Source organism: Heterodontus francisci, chromosome 47 (assembly GCF_036365525.1).
Source record: "Heterodontus francisci isolate sHetFra1 chromosome 47, sHetFra1.hap1, whole genome shotgun sequence".
Classification (NCBI taxonomy): domain Eukaryota; kingdom Metazoa; phylum Chordata; class Chondrichthyes; order Heterodontiformes; family Heterodontidae; genus Heterodontus; species Heterodontus francisci.
In genome coordinates, this window is record NC_090417.1 from 15,464,518 (window position 1) to 15,482,669 (window position 18,152).

Consider the following 18,152-nt stretch of genomic DNA (forward strand, 5'->3'; position numbering starts at 1 on the left):
TACCTCTTAAAGTTTACTTTACATCGCATATACTGGCTTTAGAAACAGAAACATCTGTTTACGTTAAATTCACTTCCTGTTATTTATTTTCCATGAAATTGAGTCTTTTTTCTGAATTTCTAAACTCAAATTTCCATTACCAAATACTTCCTAGCTGTAGCTTAAGCATGAATTGACGCCTCATGGAACATGTCTGTAGTATGTAGGTATTTTCGAGAGTGGAACCAGAAATGCTGATCTGTTTGCTTAGCAGATTAAAACAAATGACTCATTGCTTTATCGTATCACCAAATGAGAGCACACTATATTAAGTTCCTGATATAAATCTTAGCAGGAAATGATTTGAAAAAAGAGCTAATGTAGAGCATGCGACATACTGTACAAACCATGTCTCCACATATTCAGTCACCACTGAGACCTGACTGGCAGTTTTTGTTTTACATATTTGACTAACCTTTCTGTGGTTTTACTGTGGTAATGGGGGACTACAAGAGATGTACAATACATTCAGATCTGCTTCATATTTTGATAATACGCCTACATGTGATACACAGTGTATTCATTTTGGGTTGATTAGACTTCCCTGTATCAATGGGACAAAGTGCCCTGTGGCTGTGACCCTTTTTTCCCCTCCTTAAATAGGCTTCACAGTTAACAATCATTGAGACTGTTTTTCGCAATTAACGAAAGCTGAGATACTATAATGTTCTATTACTTTTTTTGTCTTGGACTGAAAGTCTTGTCAGTTTTTAAGGCATACTCCTATTTTACTTTGTTGACTTTATTTTTCTTTTTTGAGACAGTCTGTAACTCTGTGCAACCCTCGATTTTGTGACTGATCTAACAAAGAATTCTACTGCAGAGACCAAATATAGGATCTTCGATGGGTAAATTTGCCAATCCATGAATTTTCCTTTATAATTGCGTACACAGGGCAGATTTTAATGTGGCCGTTTAAAGAAGAAATGGTGGCATGGGGGGACGATCGCATCGAAACCGTCCGCCCTGAAATCCGGTGACATCACATCGGTTCCAGATTTTGCCAGCGGCGAGAAAGCACCAAGGCGGCATTGCTGCATCAGCGTGACAGAAAGCTAGTTTAAATTGCTGAGCAGCTTTTTTTTAATGTATTTAAATCTAATTATCCTTGATTTCATGATTAGCTCTTCATTTACTGGAAGGCAGGTGGCATGCCTTCAGGTTCACGACCATTAAAACCTGGTGACACTGGGGCAAAAGGCTGCAGTGCCACGCCGGGGAGGCAGCCCTGAGCATTGCTGCATAGACTAAGGCACGGAGGGTTCGGAGGCCTCCGCAAAGGGTGTTCAAGGGCTCTGCAAGGGGTTCGAAGTCTCAAGGACTTTCCAAGGAGTTTCGGGATCTCGGTGGTTCTGCAGGGGCTTTCGGAGTCTCGGGGGGGCTCCGCAACGGGGTTTGATGTCTTCGGGGCTCTTTTTTTATTCGTTCATGGGATGTGAGCGTCACTGGCAGGACCAGCATTTGTTGCCCATCCCTCATTGCCCTTGAGATGATGGTGGTGAGCTGCCTTCTTGAACCACTGTTGTCCTTGGGTGTAGGTACACCCACAATGCTGTGAGGAAGGAAGTTCCAGGATTTTGACCCAGTGACAGTGAGGTAACGGCAATATAGTTCCAAGTGAAGATGGTCTGTGGTTTGGAGGGGAATTTGCAGTTGGTAGTATTCCCATGCATCTGCTGCACTTGTCCTTCTAGGTAATAGAGGTCACAGGTTTGGAAGGTGCTGAAGGAGCCTTGGTGAATTGCTGCAGTGCATCTTGTAGCTGGTACACACTGCTGCTGCTGTGTATCGGTGGTAAAGGGAGTGAATGTTGAAGGTGGTGGATGGGGTGCCAATCAAGCTGGCTGCTTTGTCCTGGATGGTGTCTAGTTTCTTGAGTGTTGTTAGAGCTGCACCCCATCCAGGCAAGTGGAGAGTATTTCAACACACTCTTGACTTGTGCCTTGTAAAGGCCAGCTCGGGTCTGCAAACGAAACCCAACCCGAGCCCGACAGAACCACATCTGACCCCGAGTCCTTCCATTCTTTCCCGCGCCCGACCCTACCCGACCCATCAGTTAACCTACCTTCCGTTTTCCACTTTGTTGCTGATCTGCACAAGCTTAAAATAACTGTAACAAAACCACCTTTCTAGTCCAAAACTTACATGAACATTGGAGCCACTTACCTGAGGTTGTGATAGAGCGTGTTCCACCCCACCCAACCCGAACTCGACATATGTCGTCGGGTCCCTTCGGGTTCGGGTCGGGTAGCCTGCTTTTACTGCCTTGTAGATGGTGGACAAGCATTGGGGAGTCAGGAGATGAGTTACTTGCTGCAAAATTCCCAGCCTCTGACCTGCTGTTGTAGTCACAGCATTAATGTGGCTGGTCCAGTTCAGTTTCTGGTCAATGGTGACCTCCATTGTCGATAGTGGGGGATTCAGTGATGGTAATGACATTGAACTTTCAGGGACGATGGTTAGATTCTCTCTTGTTTGAGATGGTCATTGCCTGGCACTTGCGTGGCACGAATGTAAATTGCCACTTATGAGTCCAAGCCTGGATGTTGTCCAGATCTTGCTGCATATGGACACGGGTTGCTGCAGTATCTGAGGAATCGTGAATGGTGCTGAAGATTGTGCAATCATCAGCGAGCATCCCCACTTCTGACCTTATGATGGAGGGAAGGTCAGTGATGAAGCAGCTGAAGATGGTTGGGCCTAGGACATTGCCCTGCGGATCTCCTGCAGTGACATCCTGGGACTGAGATTATTGAATTCCAACAACCACAACCATCTTCCTTTGTTCTAGGTATGACTCCAACCAGCGGAGAGTTTTCCCCCTGATTCCCATTGACTCCAGATTTGCTGGGGCTCTTTGATACCATACTCGGTCAAATGCTGCCTTGATGTCAAGGGCAGTCACTCTCATCTCGCCTCTGGAGTTCAACGCTTTTGCCCATGTTTGGACCAAGGCTGTAATGCGGTCAGGAGCTGAGTGGCCCTGGCGGAACCCAAACTGAGCGTTAGTGAGCAGGTTATTGCTGAGCAAGTGCCGCTTGATGGCACTGTCAACGATCCCTTCCATCACTTTGCTGATGATCGAGAGTAGACTGATCGACAGGTTGGATTTGTCCTGCTTTTTATGTACAGGACATACTTGGGAAATTTTCCATGTTGCCGAATAGATGCCAATCTTGTAGCTATACTGGAACAGCTTGGCTAGAGGCGTGGCTAGTTCTGAAGCACAGGTTTTCAGTACTATTGCAGGAATGTTGTCAGGACCCATTGCCTTTGCAGTATCCAGTGTCTTCAGTTGTTTTTGATGTCATGCAGAGTGAATCGAATTTGCTGAAGACTGGCATCTGTGATGCTGGGGCCTTCAGGAGGAGGCTGAGATGGATCATCCACTCGGCATTTCTGGCTGAAGATTGTTGCAAATATTTCAGCCTTATCTTTTGCACTGATGTGCTGGGCTCCCCCATCATTGAGGATAGGGATATTTGTGATACACCTCCTCCAGTTAGTTGTTTAATTGTCCACCATTCACGACTGGATGTGGCAGGACTGCAGAGCTTAGAACTGATCTGTTGGTTGTGGGATCGCTTAGCCCTGTCTATCATATGTTGCTTCTTTTGTTTGGCATGCAAGTAGTCATCACCAGGCTGACATCTAATTTTTAAGTATGCATGATGCTGCTCCTGGCCTGTCCTCCTGCACTCTTCATTGAACCAGGGTTGTCTCCCGGCTTGATGGTAATGGTAGAGTGGGGATATACTGGGCCATGAAGTTATAGATTGTGGTTGAGTACAATTCTGCTGCTGCTGATGGCCCTCAGTGCCTCGTGGATGTCCAGTTTTGAGTTACTAGATCTGTTCGAAATCATTTAGCACGGTGGTAGTGCCACACAACTCGATGGTGGATATCCTCAACGTGAAGACGGGACTTGGTCTCCAGAAGGACTGTGCATTGGTCACTCTTACCAATCCTGTCATGGACATATGCCTCTGCGGCAGGCAGATTGGTGAGAACGAGGTCAAGTAGTGTTTTCCCCTCTTGTTGGTTCCCTCACCACCTACTGCAGACCCAGTCTGGCAGCCATGTTCTTCAGGACTCAGCTCTCTAAGGGTTCAGTGTGCGTTTGTGGGGATGCAGTATGGGGTTACCAAACTGCTGTGTATGTTTGGTTGCTCATACTGCCGGAAGAGAGGATTGATATCAGCAAGGTTGGGCTCTGAGGGCCATTAGGAACTCTGCCGAGGGAATTGTCAAAAGCTCAGTTGCCAAGGCAGGGTCGTCACTGCATCAACAGCGATCTGCAAGCCCAAAGGTCACCTGGCATGTGTTTCATTCACCCTATATTTTCGGACCCTCATGGCATGATGCGACGCCTCTCACGGACGGAGGGACAGAAGGTTGCTGCGCCTGTCATTGAAGCTCCACGATGTGAGCAACAGCAGCTCACCCACAGTGGCGCAGTGGTTAGCACCGCAGCCTCACAGCTCCAGCGACCCGGGTTCAATTCTGGGTACTGCCTGTGTGGAGTTTGCAAGTTCTCCCTGTGTCTGCGTGGGTTTTCTCCGGGTGCTCCGGTTTCCTCCCACAAGCCAAAAGACTTGCAGGTTGGGAGGTAAATTGGCCATTGTAAATTGCCCCTAGTAGAGGTAGGTGGTAGGGAAATATAGGGACAGGTGGGGATGTGGTAGGAATATGGGATTAGTGTAGGATTAGCATAAATGGGTGGTTGATGGTCGGCACAGACTCGGTGGGCCGAAGGGCCTGTTTCAGTGCTGTATCTCTAAAACTAAAAAACTAAAACTAAAAACCCACACCAGAGAGTGTACCAGACTCGTATCAGCTACCTCCAACAGTCCGACTGGCATTGTCAGTGAAGGCTATGGCTCTCCAGGGACGCCGTCACGAACTTATGCGCTTTGCTGCAGGACGAGTTGCGAACTCTGGGATTTGAGGGTCATCCTATGCCAGTGGCCCTGAGGATCACTGTGGCGCTAAACCTCTACGCATCTGGATCTTTCCAGGGTTCCACTGGGTACATGTGTGGGGTCTCCCAGGCAGCAGCCCGCTGCTGCGTTAAGAAGGTGACTAATGCCCTGTTCAAGAGGGCTGGCGACTATGTGTTCTACTAGACTGACCCTAACAGTCAGGCTGAGAGGGCTATCGGATTCAAGGCCAGCACTTGATTTCCCCGGGTGTGAGGTGTGATAGACTGCATGCATTTGGCCATCAAGGCTCCCATGGACCAGCAAGCCGCCTTCATGAACAGGAAGGGCTTCCATTCAATCAACGTTCAACTGGTCTGGGACCACTGAAGGCGTTTCCTTCAGATGTGTGCCCACTTCCCGGGAAGCTACCAAAACGCCTACATACTTCGACTGTCCCAGGTGCCACAGCTTTTCAAGCCACCTGCCCCTACAGATGGATTCTTGGAGATAAGGGCTACCCATTGAAGACTTGCCTTCTTACGCCTGTGAGGAAACCTTGCACTGCGGCGGAGATACAATTGCCACGACGCCACTCGAGCGACCATCAAGCAGGCCATTGGGCTGCTGAAGATGAGTTTCTGCTGCCTCAATCGATCCAGTGGAGCCCTGCAGTATGCCCCAGCAAGGGTCTTGTGTATCGTGGTCTTCTTCTGTACTCTGCACAATCTCGCCTTACATGATGATGACATGACTGTGCAACACTCCTCCACCGACGAGGAGGATGCAGAGGAGGGAAAGGAGCAAGCAGCACTGGATGGCGAAGACCTTGTGCCCGAGGCCAGGCAGATTGAGTGACATGCCAAGGAGGCAAGACAAAACCCACTTTCAGCCACCCTCTGTCCACATACAGAGAAATGAATCAAGATACACCTTAATGCATGCAGTCTGTCAGCTCCTTTCCATTTGTGTTCCCTGACCAGCTGCAGTGCAGACTAGTGCCCATGGGAGAACATACGTTCATGAGGGATGTGATTGCATTGGCATTCCACTAAGGGGGAAGCCAGCAGCTCACAATTAAGGTGAAATGGAAAAATGGCTTTCAGACAATGATCAGTAATGATTTGCACAAAAGAACTTCGAATTCATCAATACAATATATATTTGCTACACCTGTGAGTCCCCAAATGTCTCCTGGTGGTTTTCTTAACATGTTTGTGAGTGCTCCTACACAGTGTGACCCCTGCACGAGCAGCTGGGCTGAAGGCAGGCTGCTGATCAGACTGTCCCTTTTCCTGTGGTGAGTTTGGTGGGCGTCCCCTGGCTGCCTGAGAGCGAGAAGGCCCCGGCTGCCTGAGGGTGTCCTTCACTGGTGCTGATCTCTCCTCAGGCATCACGGCTGCTGGAGCTAGACCCATTGGCAGAGGGGTGAGGAGCCTGAGGGAACCCCTGGATGTGGAGGGCTGCCTCTTCTCCTCCCTTTCAAGGTTCATTTGAACCTCTCTGCCCACCAGAGAAGGAAGAGGAGTGAGAGAAGTCTCCAGGCTCCTGCTCCTTCTCTCGCCTTGCCACTGCTGCAACGAGCTCATGGCCAAGGCGATGGTGTGTAGGTCGACGCAATCTGTGGGATCTGGCTCTCCACAAGGGTCACCACCCTCTTGATGGAGAAAACCATGCGCTCACATGGCAGCACTCATGGCATGGATGGACTACTCCATCTTCAACTCGTGGCTGTGCATGACCTCTGGCATCTCTGCCAGATGTTGCCTTACTTCTCTCTGCAACTCCAGGATGCCATGTGCTGTCAACACTAGAGGCCCATCATCATCCTTGGGCTCAACAAAAGCCCTGGCCACCCACAGTCATCCGACTGTCAGAGGCCTCGGCTGTCTCAGTTTCAACCAGCTGCTTGGGCATGTGTGTGGTGCTCTCATCAGCTTGTGACCCTGATTCTAAAGCCGAGCGGTTACCCACCGATGTGAAAGTATCTGTGCTGGCGGAAGGTGCAGGAGAGTCCCCTGTAGCTGTGGTCTCCTGCGCACTAACCTGTATGAGAGAACACAAACATGTGTGGGTTAGGGTGCACAGATGTCAACCATACATGACATGGGTCTCCAAATGTGATGAATATGTTGATTGAAGCCAATCCTCACTCTCTTGCACAGAGACTCCAGTCTCTCCTTCGGAGATTGAACGGCCGTCCTGGGTCCCTGCCAGTTCCAAGGCCTCTTCCTTCGGCTGGGGTGAGAGAACGCTGATTCAGAACTCCTCCGCCAGTCTAGGCTGTCTCCATCCTGTTGTGGGCCCTCGTCCTGCAAGAGGAAGGATGGAGACAGTAAAAATTGGCAGAGAGATCAACATGACAGTTCTGCTACTGTCTACCCCTCGTCCCCTGCTGGGGGATCTGATATATCTCATGCTGACACACGCTATCAGGGTAATTAATGGGGATGAGCTATGAAGGAAGGTGGCCTGTGGCCGAGATGCAGCCAAGCATCTGTCAGGATGAGGTAATACCCTCGCCCCTCTGCCAGTGGTGTGGTAGTGCCACATTCCCCAATCGTCCACCCTCCCGCATAGTCACATAAAATCCCTGAAAAGGAGAATGGCATGGAGTACTTACCTTGGCAGAATGCAGGAGGTCACTGACCTTCTTTCAGCACTGCGCCGCTGACCTCCTCTGCTATCTCCACCCAGGCTTGCTTGGTCAGATGGGAGGACCTCTTCTTGCGAATGCTGGGGAAGAGAATCTCGAACTTTTCCCTTGCAATCTGGAGGATGATCTGCAGGAAGGCATCACTGAATCGTGGGGACGCCCTTTTTCTTGCTTTGGCCATGCCATCCATCTCAGGGGTTGCGGGGAGCATGTTCAGGAACCAGTCCAGCAACATTTTCAGCTGCACAAAGCTGACAACGACTCTCAGGCAGAAGTGAATGCATGGCTGTCAGGCCTTTAAATATGGCGCAGCTCCACTATGCAAAATGGCCACACCACCATGATCACATGAAGCCCACTTGACCCTCGGGAAAGGCACCCATTTCCGAGCCTGCCACCAGGCTCATTGTATTCAGCCCATAGGATGTGTGGTCCAAATATAGTAATACATCCATATCCTGTTCTATTTCCATTCCAAGGCTACGATAATGATGTCATCCAGAACGATAGTGTAGCAAACCACAGAGTGACATTAATAACCAAATGGAAATGAGGTCACAGGACTCTACCTCTGTGTCCTGACCTCAAATATACTATGAACCGCGAGATGAATTATATTGGAGAATGAGGAAAGAGCAGCTCCAGATCTTTGGTGAGGGAGTAAGTCGAGTTCATAGAACTGATTTGAGCAATCTGTTTTTGCAATCAAGTGCCAGTTTGTTGACACTTAAATGAAGTGTCCCTTCATCATTAACAACTGGCACACTTTATTTTATCCTGAAAGACACTGCACTCACAAAAAATCCTTTCCCAACATTTGTTTTACTTATCTGAGATGCTGAGACTATTCGAGATCAGACGTCCCAGTTTCAAACACTTAAAGAAATAGACTTGCAGGGCTACAGGGATCGAGCTGAAGAATGGGACTGACTGCATAGCTCTGTGGAGAACCGGCATGGACTCAGTGCGCCGAATGGCCTCCTTCTGTGCTGTAAATGACTCTATAACTCGAGTGCACAGGGGAAGAAGAGATGCTCAACCTGTCAATAAAATATAGGCCAGAGGCAAATTTAATCGTGCTTTGTGCACTCTTGCCAGCTGCAGTCCTACTCCACTGAAGGTAAAACTCTAACCTTGCGGTGATATTTAACAATAAGTATTTGATGAGATGGTATGGTGTTAAAAATAGTGTTGTTTGCTTCATCGCCAAAGCAGTTCTTCTACTGCAAAAGAAGGGGTATGTAGTAATTACGGCCAGCCCGCCCTTTTTAATGGCGATCACTCACCGGTGTGCAGCAAGGTTAGACTTAAACCAAAGAAGCTGCATCACTCCAAGCAGAAGGGCCGCCCGCGCATCAACACGAACAGAATTTCTTATCCACAGCTGTTACATAAGTTTCTAAATTCACTTGAAAAAGCCCTTCAAAACACTCCTAAAGGGGATGCAGAGACCAAGTTGGCCCACATCAGAGACGCCATCTATGACTCAGCAATGACCACCTTTGGCAAACGTGAGAAGCAGAATGCAGACTGGTTTCAATCTCACTTTGAAGAGCTGGAACGTGTCATAGCCGCTAAGCGCATTGCACTGTTGAACTACAAGAAAGCCCTCAGCGAGTTAACATCCGTATCACTTAAAGTAGCCAGAAGCGCTGCACAAAGAACAGCCAGGCGCTGCACAAATGACTACTGGCAACACCTATGCAGTCGTATTCAGCTGGCCTCCGACACCGGAAACATCAGAGGAATGTATGATGGCATTAAGAGAGCTTTTGGGCCAACCATCAGGAAGATCACCCCCCTCAAGTCTAAATCAGGGGACATGATCACTGACCAACGCAAGCAAATGGACCGCTGGGTGGAGCACTACCGAGATCTGTACTCCAGGGAAAATGTTGCCACTGAGACCGTCCTCAATGCAGCCCAGTCTCTGCCAGTCATAGATGAGTCGGACGAACAGCCAACAAAATCGGAACTCAGTGATGCCATTGATTCTCTAGCCAGTGGAAAAGCCCCTGGGAAGGACGGCATTATCCCTGAAATAATCAAGAGTGCCAAGCCTGCTATTCTTTCAGCGGTCCATGAACTGCTTTGCCTGTGCTGGGATGAGGGAGCAGTACCACAGGACATGCGCAATGCCAATATCATCACCCTCTATAAGAACAAGGTTGACCGCGGTGACTGCAACAACTACCGTGGAATCTCCCTGCTCAGCATATTGGGGAAAGTCTTCGCTCGAGTCATTTTAAACAGGCTGCAGAAGCTGGCTGAGCGTGTCTACCCTGAGGCACAGTGTGGCTTTCGAGCTGAGAGATCCACCATTGGCATGCTGTTCTCCCTTCGCCAGCTACAGGAGAAATGCCGCAAACAACAGATGCCCTTCTATGTTGCTTTCATTGATCTCACCAAAGCCTTTGACCTCGTCAGCAGACGTGGTCTCTTCAGACTACTAGCTAAGATCGGATGTCCACCAAAGCGACAAAGTATCATCACCTCATTCCATGACAATATGAAAGGCACAATTCAGTATAGCGGTGGCTCATCAGACCCCTTTCCTATCCTGAGTGGAACAGGGCTGTGTTCTTGCACCTACACTGTTTGGGATCTTCTTCTCCCAGCTGCTGTCACATGCGTTCAAGTCTTCAGAAGAAGGAATTTTCCTCCACACAAGATCAGATGGTAGGTTGTTCAACTTGCCCGTCTAAGAGTGAAGACCAAAGTATGGAAGGTCCTCATCAGGGAACTCCTCTTTGCTGACGATGCTGCATTAACATCCCACACAGAAGAGTGTCTGCAGAGACTCATCGACAGGATTGCGGCTGCCTGCAACAAATTTGGCCTAACCAACAGCCTCAAGAAAACGAACATCATGGGACAAGACGTCAGAAATGCTCCATCCATCAGTATCGGCAACCACGCTCTGAAAGTGGTTCAAATGTTCACCTTCCTGGGCTCGACTATCACCAGTAACCTTGTCTCTCGATGCACAAATTAACAAGCGCATGGGAAAGGCGTCCGCTGCTATGTCCAGACTGGCCAAGAGAGAGTGGGAAAATGGCACACTGACACGGAACACAAAAGTCCGAGTGTATCAAGCCTGTGTCCTCAGTACCTTGCTCTACGGCAGCGAGGCCTGGACAACGTATGTCAGCCAAGAGCGACGTCTCAATTCATTCCATCTTCGCTGCCTCCGGAGAATCCTTGGCATCAGGTGGCAGGACCGTATCTCCAATGCAGAAGTCCTCGAGGTGCCCAACATCCCCAGCTTATACACACTACTGAGTCAGCGGCGCTTGAGATGGCTTGGCCATGTGAGCCGCATGGAAGATGGCAGGATCCCCAAAGACACATTGTACAGCGAGCTCGTCACTGGTATCAGACCCACCGGCAGTCCATGGCTCTGCTTCAAAGACGTCTGCAAACGCGACATGAAGTCCTGTGACATTGATCACAAGTCGTGGGAGTCAGTTGCCAGCGTTCGCCAGAGCTGGCGGACAGCCATAAAGGCGGGGCTAAAGAGTGGCGAGTCGAAGAGACATAGCAGTTGGCAGGAAGAAAGACAGAAGCGCAAGGGGAGAGCCAACTGTGTAACAGCCCCGACAACCAATTTTATCTGCAGCACCTGTGGAAGAGTCTGTCACTCTCGAATTGGCCTTTATAGCCACTCCAGGCGCTGCTTCACAAACCACTGACCGCCTCCTGCCGCTTACCCATTGTCTCTCAGGACAAGGAGGCCAAAGGAGAAGATTCACAGCACTGGGAATCTATGTGTGCAAACATTGGCAAAGGCCAGAGAGTGACCTCGGAAAAGCAAACTGTATTGAAACTGTAAATCTGAAAATTCCCTTCTTTGGTTTTAACATTACTATTGACAATTTTAAAAGCCTGCTGTTCATCCCTAACTTGGGAGTATGAGCCTATGTTGGGCTGTGTTTGTTGGCTGTTTAAATTGTGACTAGAAATAGCTTACTGTGACTCCATCGTTTGGTATTATCCACAGTATTGTAAAGCACGGTCTGAAATCATACTCTTTAAATATCACTGTCTGAACACTTAAATTGTTTGTCTATCTGTTACGGTAGTGTAGTGGTTGTGTTAGTGCATGAGGAAATCCACAGGCTTGAACCAATGAGCCAGAAATGTGAGTTCAGGTCCCACCATGGCAGTTGGGAAATTTAAATTGAATGAAATTAAATCTGGAATAAAATCTTGTGTCAGCAATGATGACCATGAAACTAATGGATTATCATAAAAACCCATCTGGTTCACGATTTAAATGTCAATAATAGAATGTAAACTGAAGTATTTGAAATAAGTATTTTTTTCCTGTCGCCATGTTTCCTAGTACGCTGTGGTTATAATCAGAGCCCGGCAACATGATCGAACCCCAGTGTTCACATTTAAAGCAGGGCCCTGCAAGCTTGGAGTGTTTTGGAGATAATGCCATGGAATAGCTTGGACTCCAGGTAGATGAAGAACTTCCTTTGCCACCCTGTAACCCATTCGGTAGCCTTCTGATCTAGTATTAAGTTATTGATATTACATGGGAGGAATTATGTTAAACCTCTAACAATATTCTTAAAACAAAGGCATCAAAGGACCGCTGCATAGTGAATCAATTCCGAAGTGCTTGAAGTATTTCAGTTGAAAATATGTATGTAAACTTTGATCCTACCATCGAACTGTATGGACATTGACAAAGTAGTAACTTTGGTTAAAATTGGAGACCAATGAGCCTTCACAGAACAGACTGCATCATCTCCTTAAGACATTAAGAAGGAACTTGCATTTTTTCTCTTTATTCATGCAGGATGTCCCAAAGTGCTTTGTAATCAATGAAGTACTTTTGAAATGCAGTCATTGTTATAGGGCTGAATTTTATGCCCCCCCACCCCGGCCACCCGCCCAAAGAGCAGGAAGGTGGTGGGGGGGGTGCATAAAATGGAGCGGGGCGCTCGGGAGGCCCTTCCCGAACTGCTGCCACCTCTGTCGCCACTTTACGCAGGGATGCGACACCGAAAAATGTCCTGCTCACCCCAGGCCAATCAAGGCCTTTATGTGGCCAGATAACGGCCACGTAAGGGCCTCTGCCCGCTGCCACGGGGACAAAAGCAGGCGGCTTTCTGATGGCCTGGGGAGGGGCCCTCATGATCAGGCACCCTGTTCCCGACTGAGGGCCGCCCCCGATTGCCCAACAGTACCCAACAGGCCCACCGTTCCCCCAATCAACCACCCTTGCCTCACTGGGACCTGAACGATCACCCCCAGCAAGGCCCAAAAACTTACCTTTTCCCAGGGCCGTCCTTCATCTTCCTTCAGATGGCTGGGTTGCAATCCCAACAGTGGCCACCACTCCCAGTGACACTGCTGGGACAGAGAGCTGCCGGCCTGCTGATTGGCCAGCAGCTCCATTAGGCGGGACTTCCTGCCTCAATGAAGTGGAAGTCCCGCTTCAGACCAATTAAAAGCCTGGGGACCATAAAATATGGCCGGATCCCCAGGCCAGGCGGAGGCGGGTTTGTGACCGACTTTTCAGTCAGTGGTCGGCTCCTGTCCGCCGTGGGTAAAATTCAGTCCATAATGTAGGTCATAAGGTCAGAAGTGGGGATGTTCGCTGATGATTGCACAATGTTCAGCACCATTCGTGATTCCTCAGATACTGAAGCAGTCCGTGTAGAAATGCAGCAAGACCTGGACAATATCCAGGCTTGGGCTGATAAGTGGCAAGTAACATTTGCGCCACACAAGTGCCAGGCAATGACCATCTCCAACAAGAGAGAATCTAACCATCTCCCCTTTACATTCAACGGCATTACCATCGCTGAATCCCCCACTATCAACATTCTAGGGGCTACCATTGACCAGAAACTGAACTGGAATAGCCATATAAATACTGTGGTTACAAGAGCAGGTCAGAGGCTAGAAATCCTGAGGCGAGTAGCTCACCTCCTGACTCCTCAAAGCCTATCCACCATCTACAAGGCACAAGTCAGGAGTGTGATGGAATACTCTCCACTTGCCTGGATGGGTGCAGCTTCAACAACACTCAAGAAGCTTGACACCATCCAGGACAAAGCAGCCCACTTGATTGGCACCCCATCCACAAACATTCACTCCCTCCACCACCGACGCACAATGGCAGCAGTGTGTACCATCTACAAGATGCACTGCAGCAATGCACCAAGGCTCCTCAGACAGCACCTTCCAAATCCGCGACCTCTACCAACTAGAAGGACAAGGGCAGCAGATACATGGGAACACCACCACCTGCAAGTTCCCCTCCAAGTCACACACCATCCTGACTTGGAACTATATCGCCGTTCCTTCACTGTCGCTGGGTCAAAATCCTGGAACTCCCTTCCTAACAGCACTGTGGGTGTAACTACCCCATATGGACTGCAGCGGTTCAAGAAGGCAGCTCACCACCACCTTCTCAAGGGCAATTAGGGATGGGCAATAAATGCTGGCCTGGCCAGCGATGCCCACATCCCATGAAGGAATAAAAAAAAAATTAGTATTCCATGCAATTGTTAGAGTTCAAAACCACTCTGTTTTGAGAGTCAATTCTGATTAAAATCTCACTGACAGATTTACATAACATACCAAACCTGGAAACCATGGGAGGTTTGGACATTTTATCACTTAGTGTTCAACTTCACTGAACGTTACAAAAAAGTACTTTCTCTTTCTGTCGATTCAAACATTCTTTATGCTGCTCAGTTTATTAACCTCCAAAAGGCTTTTCATTGCCAGTTATGTTTTCCTTATATTTTACTTTGTTATTTATTTCATGTGTTCATCAAGACGTGGAAATGCAAGTTCTCAGCAGCAGGAATCGTTCCGTGCCGTCCCAAATATGTCATGAAGTAATTCAACATCGGGTACCATACCAGTTGTATTCAACAGAGCTCTCTACATACAATCAGTTAGTGGGTGTGTGGTGGTGGAGCTGTATTTGTGAGCAGCTGTTGAGAAGAAGATCGGTCAGATTTCTTGTGTAAAGTCCAGTTACTTGAACTAGGAAAGATTTGTTTCATGTTATGCCAGAGAGACAAACTGGACTGGGGAAAGGAGCCAGCTCAGGAAATACAGGACTGTGAAAATGGAGGAAGTGCAAGGGCTGAGAATGTAAAGAACTGCAGAAAGTGAGGACAAGCAGAGAGACTGACACGATAGCACAACAAAAAAGATTGCAAGAGACCAAATCAGGAAAGTACATATCGACTTTATTTGAAGCTAAAAGGTAAGAAAAAAACATTCTTCGTTCTAAAATAATACAATTCTATTGATATTTCTTACTCTTGATTCTGTGAATGACTTAAGTCGCAATGGTGACTTTTAGCAACTATCAGTCCTTCGATGTTAAACACAGTAGGTGTGAAATACAAGTACCCTGGTGGATAAGCTTATTTCCTTTATTTTGATATGATTAAAATTGACATGGCGACAGCACTATCTTTTATTTCGAGAAAATAATTTAAGAATGGCTTCACACATCTTTGCCGAACTTTATGACAACTTTCCCTTGAGGATATCTTTCTTTCCATTGACATTTGGTTTGGTTGGCTGAGAAGCAAACCACCATTTAAAATATCAACATATTTCCTGTGACTGAAAAAAAAATTGACATACAACCTAAGATTTGTACTTCACCACAGGCATGCGTTTAGAAACATGAGCTACGTCACAGTGCCTTTGGAGGTTGGTTTGGTTAAATGTTTGAGGGGGGAGGAAAGATTTATGGGCGCAAATAGTAGCTATGTTATGATTGTATTGGGACATAAAATAATGTCAGAGATGCAGGTTGACACCTGTGATAGTACAACTGAGATGAGCATTCCGAATTCTATCTCCTTATGCCTTTGGCTGAGCTTTTGGATCAGATTGCTTACCTCTTCTCTTAACTGGGGTAGGGTGCGTAATCTGGGAGATTTCAATGAAGGGAGACAATAACCGAAGTAAGAGCAAAGTGGAAATGGTTTCAATTGGTCGTAATTTGTGTGTGTCGCATGGCCTGCTCACTATCATTCCAAATTAGAGTGTAAAAGTTGAAGATAATCAGCAGTGTGCCGTTAAGAAAAGTTTCGCTGAGGATCTCTGAACCTAAGAAGATATTGTGTCAGTGAAATGCACCTTGTCAGTTTCCTTATATCAGATAGGCCTGCTGTGTAATATGAGATGCACAGGCTACAGGATTTTTGAGGATTAGGAGAAATGACAGATTTAAAGAGACGTCTCAATTGTCAGGCTACATCATTTGGAAGCTTTGGACTTCAGTGAATTTTGTTGACAAGTGTTGTTTTTCATTTATTTAATTTGGCTGTTTTGAATTGTATCTAATTATTTTGGGATTTTGAAAATGCCACTGCAGCATTGCCTTCGTGATGATATTTACTGGGTTTGTTGGGAGGTTTAAAAAATAAGTTTTAGTTTCTAATTGAAAGAAAACATACGGAAGCATGCATACACATACAAGGTGAAAAAGCAATGTGTTCGTATAACAAGACAGTTGGCCATTAACTGATGGCAAATAATGGATGCCAAGAATTTCTATCACATGTGACGGACCCTTAGAGAGTAAGAAAATCAGGGAATAAAATATCGCTCTTTATATCTCACGGTTGAGATTCACTGCATTGAAAGGGTAGGATATCCCATAGGCTAACCAGGTACCAATCAAATGTAATCGAACAATCCGTGGGACTTTATCTTTTAGCTCACCAAGCAGAAGAAAGAAATCACCAACATTGAACAGTTCAATTCTGGAGATTTATCTAAAGTAAGCTGATTATTGTGAAGATTTTGCTTTCTTGATAATTATCCAGATACCTAAATTGAAAAGCAATCTCAGCTATAAAACTGAATGGTCTGAACATTTGAAATAATTTTTGAACCCTGTATTTGATAATGTCTCACCTGGCTAGTGTTATTTTCATGCCTAAAGTTGGAATATTCTCCTTTAAATTACATATTGATGCAATTGTATAACACCAAAGTGCTATTTTTATTCCTTTGCAATTCTCTGACTAATGCTCCTTCCTCCCTCTAGTTAGATTGTGCGGGGTGGTCTTCAACACAGAATTCTCCACCACCTTCATTGCTTGTCCTGATTGGGTGGAGATTTAGGCAGGCAGCGTACATTCCACCCCCAAAGGAATGCCTTGCTGACTCATGATGCTAACCATGACAGATGAAACTAATTCACCCCCTCTCTTCTCTCCCCACTGCCCCCCACAACAACCCTCCCTCCATTGCCCCAGAGGAGAATTAAATGCTTACTGTATGAGCTATATTTGAAAAAATAGAGAAATGTACAAATTAAATTTACACTTTGCATAAAAGAAAGGATATCAGGGAAATAAATGAGCAAAACACAACAAAATAAAAAAAGTAAGTCTTGCATTTATTTCATGCCTTTCATGACTCAATGATGCTCCAAAGCACTTTGCAACCAATAAAGTACTTGTGAACTGTAGTCATGGGTGTAATGTTGGAATTATTGTAGAGAGAACCAAACAGGAAAAGAAAAAGAAAGAAAACAAAGAAAAAATTAGTTTGTAAAGAAACTAAGCAGGAGTTAAAATAACAGCAGCAACTTGCATTTATATAGCACCTTTAACTTAGTAAAATGTTCCAAGGGACTTCACAGGAAAATTGTCACACAAAATTTGACACTGTTCCACATAAGGAGATATGAGGGCAGGTGATTAAAACCTTGGTGAAAGAGTTAGGTTTGAAGGAGCTTCTGAAAATAAGAGAGAGAGGTGGGGAGATTTAGGGAGGGAATGCCAGAGTTTAGGGCCAGGCAACTGAAAGCACGGCAGCCAGTGGTGGAGCAATTAATACAGGGGATGTGCAGGTGGCAGAATTGGAGGAGAGCAGAGATCTCAGAGGGTTGTAGAAAAGAACAAAACTGAAATAAGGGCCCTGAAAGTTTCAGAATAGAATCCTAAATATGTTGACATTTCTCCTAAAATGAATTTAAATCAAACGTGTGAAACGTTCACTTGCTGGTCTCCCACACCATAATTTGAACCCCTTGAAATATTAAAATAAAATATGAAATGGACAAAATGAATAAGACACTCGAATGAGAAAAAGGTTAAAGAGAATGGAAAGGGGGTGTAAGAAAAAGAATAAAAAGAATCGTTGATTGGGAAAATAGCTGATCCTGCTGAACTTCAGGTGTAAAGAAACCATTTTGATAAACAAATGTCTGTAAATTTGTGACATCAGGGGATTTTAATGGGACATCCACATTTCATATATCTATCACAGGGAAAGCAATAACTACGCTGATAAAAATGAGAAAACACAGGATTTCCAGAAGGTACGTGTTGCACATAATCATGACAGTACCTCGTCCTGATGGCAAATTGGTTTGTCAGTGGAGCTGATGATAAAAAGTGAATCAATTCAGTGTAAGTCTTTGAAAATCCCAGGGATAGATATATGTTGTAATCTCTTTTTTGCATGGGTGTGTTGGAGGGCTTAACTGACGCTGCAGTTCAAGTGCAAGGCTGAACCCAAGGCCCAAC

At 46.5% G+C, this 18,152-nt stretch overlaps 1 protein-coding gene across 7 annotated transcripts in view; it reads left to right on the top strand.

The window, feature by feature from the left end:
• The window catches only part of LOC137357193 (phosphatidylethanolamine-binding protein 4), a 485,084-nt gene that overhangs the window by 426,155 nt on the left and 40,777 nt on the right, over positions 1 to 18,152 (top strand). For 4 of the 7 annotated variants that reach the window (XR_010971151.1, XR_010971152.1, XR_010971150.1 and 1 more), the window contains one exon: positions 14,419 to 14,857. The exons of 2 other annotated variants lie outside the window; for them this stretch is intronic. Coding sequence is in view for 1 of the 5 variants with exons in the window: in XM_068023337.1 (XP_067879438.1) it covers positions 14,419 to 14,484 (66 nt within the window). In the remaining 4 variants the exon portion in view is untranslated. Of the gene's footprint in view, positions 1 to 14,418; positions 14,858 to 18,152 lie in introns of those variants that run through there. One more of the 7 variants, XM_068023337.1, reaches the window with a different exon arrangement.